Source organism: Vicia villosa, linkage group LG4 (assembly GCF_029867415.1).
Source record: "Vicia villosa cultivar HV-30 ecotype Madison, WI linkage group LG4, Vvil1.0, whole genome shotgun sequence".
Classification (NCBI taxonomy): Eukaryota; Viridiplantae; Streptophyta; class Magnoliopsida; order Fabales; family Fabaceae; genus Vicia; species Vicia villosa.
The window spans coordinates 46601063-46608245 of NC_081183.1; the positions used below are offsets into that span (position 1 = coordinate 46601063).

At 43.6% G+C, this 7183-nt stretch overlaps 1 protein-coding gene across 1 annotated transcript; it reads left to right on the top strand.

Annotated features, from left to right (window-relative positions):
- Positions 1-639: 639 nt before the first annotated feature.
- LOC131597157 (uncharacterized) lies at positions 640-2777 on the top strand. Its single transcript, XM_058869868.1, has 3 exons — positions 640-1476; positions 1603-2212; positions 2758-2777. The coding sequence occupies exons 1-3, from the start codon at positions 640-642 to the stop codon at positions 2775-2777; spliced, it is 1467 nt and encodes a 488-aa protein (XP_058725851.1).
- The last annotated feature ends 4406 nt before the right edge of the window (positions 2778-7183 follow it).

The window sequence follows — 7183 nt, forward strand, 5'->3', positions numbered from 1 at the left end:
GCCTGCATATCATGTTTATTTCTGTTTGCACATCATGCATATGGATTATATTCTGTGTTCCTTGGGGTCTTCTGTTCTGTTTTGCAGGTTGGGTGGGATTGTTCTATGAGGTAAAAGGCCCAATACCCAGGCCATGAGTGATACCTTAGGAACTAGGAATAGAGTGGCCATGACGGACAGAAGACGTATGTCTGATTGATCCGATCATGTATCCACGGGCAGAGCTTGGTTGAAAGAGGCAATATCGTATGATTACGCCTACTTTCAATCCTCTGTTGGCTTTTTTGACCTACCCTGACCTAGATTCACCTGTGAGTGGGGAGGGATATACATGACAGGTACCGTTGGTGACCGTTCTGCTCTGTTGGTGACTTGTGTTCTTAATGGTTTCACTGTGCCTGTGCCAGACCTTTGATCCTGCAACGTCCGATCTCATTCAAAGGCCACACATACTTCTCCTATGTGGGGAAACCTCCATTGCATCATTTACATCATGGCATGTTTACCTTTCAAAAAAAAAAAGAAAAGAAAAGAAAGAAAAGATGTAATAAAAAAGAAAAAAAAAAGAAGAAAAATAGTATTATTTCTCATATGCATGCCATTTTTCAGGGTATCCGAGGCTATCATCTTTCATCCAGGATGGCTAACAACGTGACCGCTACCAGAGAAGCTACAAGGCGTACTCACACTTACAGTTTCCATCGCGAAGGCTTGATTCAGTTGGGGCAATTGGGTGGATTGATCACTGGTCATAATAAAACTGTGTTCACTGAGAATTATGGAAACATCTTGACTCTTTTGGACTCACACGTCGACGAATGGGGATTGTCTACTCTTCTTCAGTTCTATGATCCTGACTTGCGTTGTTTCACCTTCTCAGGCTATCAGTTAGCTCCCACTCTCGAGGAGTACTCTCACTTCCTCAATATCAGGATCCAACACAAGGTTCCTTTCGTTTGCGTCCCAGAGAAGCCTGATTTGGACCACATTGCCAATGCTCTTTATTTGAGCATAGGAGATGTTCATGGAAATTGGAAAAAGAATGGTAGCACTCAGGGTTTCTATATGAGTTTCTTGGTTGAGAAGGCCCAAGAGTTGGCTAACAAAAAGATGTGTGAGGCCTTCAACGCCCTTCTGGCCGTTTTGATTTATGGGATCGTGATGTTCCCTAACATTCACAAGTTCGTTGATCTGGCTGCTATATGTCTTTTTGTGGAGAAGAATCCGGTCCCTACTTTGCTAGCCGATACGTACTATTCTGTTCACTCTCGATATGGGAAAGGAGGAGCCATAAGAAATTGTTTGCCGTTGTTATACACCTGGTTTAAGTCCCACCTACCTGCAAGTGGTCCCTTCATTACCTCTACTCAGAAATGGCCTCAAAGGATCATGGGGCTTACCGGAAATGACATTGTCTGGTGTCCCACTGGAAAGGATGTGGAGAAAGTTATAACTAGCTGTGGTACTTTTGACAACGTTCCTCTCATAGGAACAAAAGGTGTTATCAATTATAATCCTAAGCTAGCGCTGCGTCAATTGGGTTTTGCACTTGAAAACAAGCCTTTGGACAAAGAGATATTTGAATCCGTTTGCTTTGAGAAGGGAACCGATCTAAAAGGTTTAGAAAAAGTGGTGAGTGCCTGGAATGACATCCATACAAGTGATCAGATTTCTCTAGGTGAAAAGAATGCCGTTGCCAAACAAGCCTACACGGATTGGGTTGAGGATAGAGTTAAAGATCGTCTGTTGCCTTTCCCGAAGGTTAATCCTTTGTACAAGCAACCACCTAAGGTTCCAATTGCCATTATGCCTGCTGAGAATTGCATCCCGGTAGATATGGAATGCACCCAATTGCACGAAAAGAAGTCGGATGCGCAACCGAAACATTGTCTTGTGGACCAGAAAAGAGTTGAGTTGACGCGCGAAGCCAAAATGCTAAAGGGAGGATCTTCCAGAGTTCAAAAGAAGGCTAGAACCGAAAAGGGTGAAAGAGATACTACTGTTACTGTCGAGGATCACCAAAAGATCCTAAAAAGGGCCATGAAAGAAGCAGAAGAGAAACTCAAGCAAGAGTACCGAGAAGACTTGAAAGCTTATAAGCTCAAGATAGAAAGGGATGCTAGAGTTGAAGTGAAGAATCTGAAAAAGAAACTGGAAGAAGAGACCACTAAAAGAATGGCAATTGAGACTCAACTGAAAGGAAGTCACCTCCGTAATACTCGACTAACAGAAGAAAATGCCAAGCTCAGAGATCGAATGATGGAGGACATATCTGAGAAGGATTATCTCCCAGAATGCAAAGGATGTGACGAACTCAGAGAGTGCTGCAAGAAGCTGGATGGGCATTTGTTTCGCAAAGATGAGGTGATCCAAAGCCTTCTTAAAGGAAGAGATCGAGAAGCAACCAAGAAACTGTTTGATGAAACTAAGAAGTGGAGCGATGAGCACTTCAGACAAGGAGGACCTCTGTTTTATATTCAGATGGATTGATGTTTGAGTCTGTATGTTTCGACCACCACCAGACTTGTTGGATGGGGTCTTTTATTTCCCTTGTTGAACTATCTTGTTGATGTATGGCTTGCCCAAGTTTAAATTTCTGTTATGAATAAAAAGAACTAGTTTCTATTGATACTTATCTTTTGCCACATTGTTAGCTATTATGGATCAATATTAAACCTTGGATACTCTGAAAATGGCACATCACGTCATACGCACACATGCACTCATACATTCACATTATCACATTGCATTTTTCAGGTTATTGTACAAGAAACTAATCGGGGTCCCTTTCAGATCCAGATTTCTGCTTCAACAACAAAGCTGACTTCCTTACATCCTTATCGCACCAGAAACAACGAGAAGAGAGTCATGGAACAATTTGAACAGAATCAAGCTGCCCTCCGTAGGGATATGGATGTTATGGGGGAAAGAATGGCCCAACTTATGGAGACTCTCCATGCCGTTGTTCAAGGACAGGATGAACTCAGAAAGAGCGTCGCTAGTTTGGTCAAAGATACTCCTACCAATTCTGCTGACGGAGGGGTGAAAACTAAAGAGACTCCTATTAATGAGACACTGAAAGTAGTGGACGACCACCACGAGGTTATTGACCTTGAACATGATCTTACTGCTGAGTTGACCGAGACTGCTAAGATGTACCAAGCTCTTGAAGAACGCCTTAAGGCCGTTGAGGTTGCTAAAACTTCGAGTTTTAACACTGCTGCTATGTGCTTGGTACCTGGGATTGTTATTCCCCCGAAGTTCAAGGTGCCAGATTTTGATAAGTACAAGGGAGTTACCTGCCCAGAGACTCACATTCGTTCCTACTGCCGTAAGATGGCCGCTCACGCTGAGAACGAACCTCTGCTTATGCATTTCTTCCAGGATAGTCTCACTGGAGCCCCGTTGGAGTGGTATATGAAACTCGAAAGGTCTAATGTCAGTACTTGGGGAGAACTTGTTGATGCTTTCCTGAAACAATACCACTACAATACTACTATGGCTCCTAGCCGTGCCCAACTGCAGAATATGTCACAGAAATCTGAAGAGTCCTTTAAAGAATACGCCCAGAGATGGCGTGAACTTGCTGCTCGAGTTCAACCTCCCTTATTGGACCGAGAATTGATTGATCTGTTTATGGGAACTCTAAAAGGGCCGTATCTTCAACACATGGTTAGTAATACTTCTCCTTCCTTTTCGGATGTGGTCATCATTGGTGAGAGGGTTGAGAATTGTGTCAAAGCTGGTACCATTCAAGGTGTTACTAATCCTAGCAACTCAAGTGGTAATGGTAAGAAGCCGTATTCTGGGTTTGTGAAGAAGAAGGAAGGTGAGACTAGCACCGCTTCTGTTGACCAAGGCCGAGCTCCTGCATATTCTGCTGTTCCACCTCCTTATTATCCGATGCCTTATGCTGTTCCTGGTCCGTATGTCCCTCAAGCATATGCTGCTGCTCTTCCACAACCATGGATGGCACCTCAACAGCCTTTCGTACCACAACAACAAGCTGCTGCTCCTCAGAATCGTCAACAAAACCCTAGGCCTCAAGGTCAAAGGGGCCCGCAAAGAACAAGATTCCAAGATAGGCGTATCGATCCGGTTCCGATGTCATATGCTCAGCTTCTCCCTCAGTTGCTTGCTGGTCAATTGGTACAACTCCGTGAACTTGGACCTCCACCTAGTCCTCTCCCTCCCGGTTATGATGTTAATGCTCGATGTGAATTTCATTCAGGGGCTCCAGGCCATACTATTGAAAAGTGTAGAGCATTCAAATTGAAGGTTCAGGATCTCCTTGACGACAAGCTTATCTCGTTCGCTCCTACTGGTCCTAATGTGCAGAATAATCCTATGCCTCCTCATGCTGGTACGACCAATGCTATTGAGTTATGTGATGATCAGATCCTGGTAAATGATGTTAATGAGGTTAGGATGCCGCTAGCAGTTGTCAGAGAGTATCTTATGCAACAAAAGGTTTTGTGTGAACTACATGACTACTGTTTGCAATGTTCTTCTAATCCTGAGGAATGCACTAGGTTGAGAGAAGAAATCCAGGAATTAATGGATGAAGGTGTTCTTAGGGTGGAAAGGGTCGTTCCTGTCGAAGATGTGGCTACTTTAGAGATCCCTTACTACCCTGCTGAGATATCAAAGACTCAGGACGCTTCTTTGGTCATTCATGCTCCGAGTACTCCTTTGGTCATTCAGGCTCCAAGGACTCCGCTGGTTATTCAGGTTCCAAATGTTCCTTCGACTCCTTCAACCTCGTCTCTTGTTCCCTCTCCTGTGAATGATTCTAAGGCTGTTCCTTGGAGTTATAATGCCGTGTATATTCGAGGGAAGAAGTTTGACTGTCCTCCAGTGGGTACTTCAAGTATCACAAATATTACTGGCACTAGTGGCATTACCCGTAGTGGTCGGATCTTTGCCGCCCCTCCTCCGCCTCCTAAAGAGACCAACAAAGAGGCTAGTACACAAGCAAAAGGAAAGCAAGTTGCTGTTGATCCTCCTGTAACACGTAATGCCCAAGATGCCGGACAACTCTTGAAAATCATTAAGAAAAGTGATTACAATGTGATTGACCAACTTGATCAGACCCAAGCCAAGATCTCCATCTTGTCTCTCTTGGTACATTCTGAAGCTCATCGTGATGCTCTGATGAAAGTTCTGGCTTCCGCTCACGTGACTCAAGACATTACTGTGCCTCAGTTTGAAGGGGTTGTGACCAACATTGCTGCTGGTAATTGTTTGGGTTTTTCTGATGATGAACTTCCACCTGAGGGTAGAGCACACAACAAAGCATTGCATATCTCCGTCAAGTGTCTGGACGCTGTGTTGTCTCGAGTTCTGATTGATACAGGTTCTTCTCTTAATGTGATGCCCAAGGCCACTTTGTTTAAGCTGAGTATGGATGGGATTATGATGAGACCATGCACTATGAGTGTTAGAGCATTTGATGGTTCTAGAAGGTCCGTAGAAGGAGAAATTGATCTGCCTGTCTTGATTGGTCCTCACATGTTCTACATTGCCTTCTACGTTATGGATATAAACCCTTCATACACTTGCCTCTTGGGTCGTCCTTGGATTCATGCTGCTGGAGCTGTGACATCTACTCTCCACCAGTGTTTGAAATTTGTTGTGAATGACAAGATTGTTGTGATCACTGGTGAAGAGGATTTGATAGTCAATAATCTGGCATCATACCGTTATGTTGAAGTTGAGGGAGAGATACAAGAGACACCTTTTCAAGCCTTAGAGATTGTGTCGGTTGATAAACTCCCCGTGGTTGAGAATAAGAAGGAACTCGGAGCACCCCTCTCGTCTCTGAATGATGCTAAGGCCTTCTTAGAAGCTGGTACTCCCCATAGTGCCTGGGGCAAGCTGATCGACGTTCAAGAGAAGCGAGACAAGTATGGCCTTGGATATCAACCATCTTCTTCTACTCAGCTCAGCTTAAGTCCTGGAAAGAAGGTGATTCCCCCCATTTCTCAAGTGTTCGTTAGTGCAAGCACCAGTTCTGGAAGTCAAGTTCTCGCCGTGGATGATGATGATGAAGAAGATCTCTCCAGATTCATTTTCCATGCTGCACCTGGGCAGGAACTCAACAATTGGACTATCTTGGACATCCCTAGAGTCACTTTTATGGAGATGTAATTTTCTTGTTTCGATAAGTCATGTGCTTCGCCCTAAGCATTTTGACCACTTGTATAAAGAAGGGCCCCCATGTTGTTTCAATTTGTTTAATATTGAATGAAAATCATATCTTCGCATGCAATTACTGTTCCATTTCTTTCATTTTTGTTTTTACATAAAAAAAAAAAAACTTTTTCAAAAATGGCAAAGATTTCCCTTTTTCTTCCTTTTTATGTGTTGCATTCTAAGGCATAAATCATCCATCGTGCAGATCCGGCTCGAACTCCATCAAAAATGATAATGTTACAGTTCCACGTCTTGATATCTTTGAGAATCCAATTGACCAAGCTGATGAGGATAGTGGGGAAGATTGTGAAGTCCCCGAGGAATTGGCAAGACTTTTGAGACAAGAAGAGAAATCTATTCAGCCACATCAAGAAGCCATAGAAATCATCAACCTCGGTACAGAAGAAGCAAAGAGAGAAGTCAAGATAGGGGCCGCTTTGCAAAGTGATGTAAAGAGAAGGTTGATTGAGCTGCTTCGAGAGTATGTTGACATCTTCGCCTGGTCATACGAAGACATGCCTGGTTTAGACACAGATATAGTTATGCACAGGTTTCCGCTCAAACCAGAATGTCCGCCTGTAAAGCAGAAACCACGAAGAACTCGACCTGATATGGCTTTGAAAATCAAGGAAGAAGTTGAAAAACAGTTGAAGGCTGGTTTCTTATCTGTGTGTGAATATCCTCCTTGGATTGCAAACATAGTACCTGTTCCTAAGAAGGACGGAAAGGTACGCATGTGTGTTGACTACCGAGATTTGAATAGGGCAAGTCCGAAGGATGATTTCCCTCTGCCTCATATTGATGTGCTAGTCGACAACACTGCTCAGTATTCGGTGTTCTCTTTCATGGATGGTTTTTCTGGCTATAATCAAATAAAGATGGCTCCTGAAGATATGACCAAGACTTCCTTTACCACTCCGTGGGGTACATATTGTTATAAGGTGATGCCTTTTGGTCTTAAGAATGCTGGTGCAACATATCAACGAGC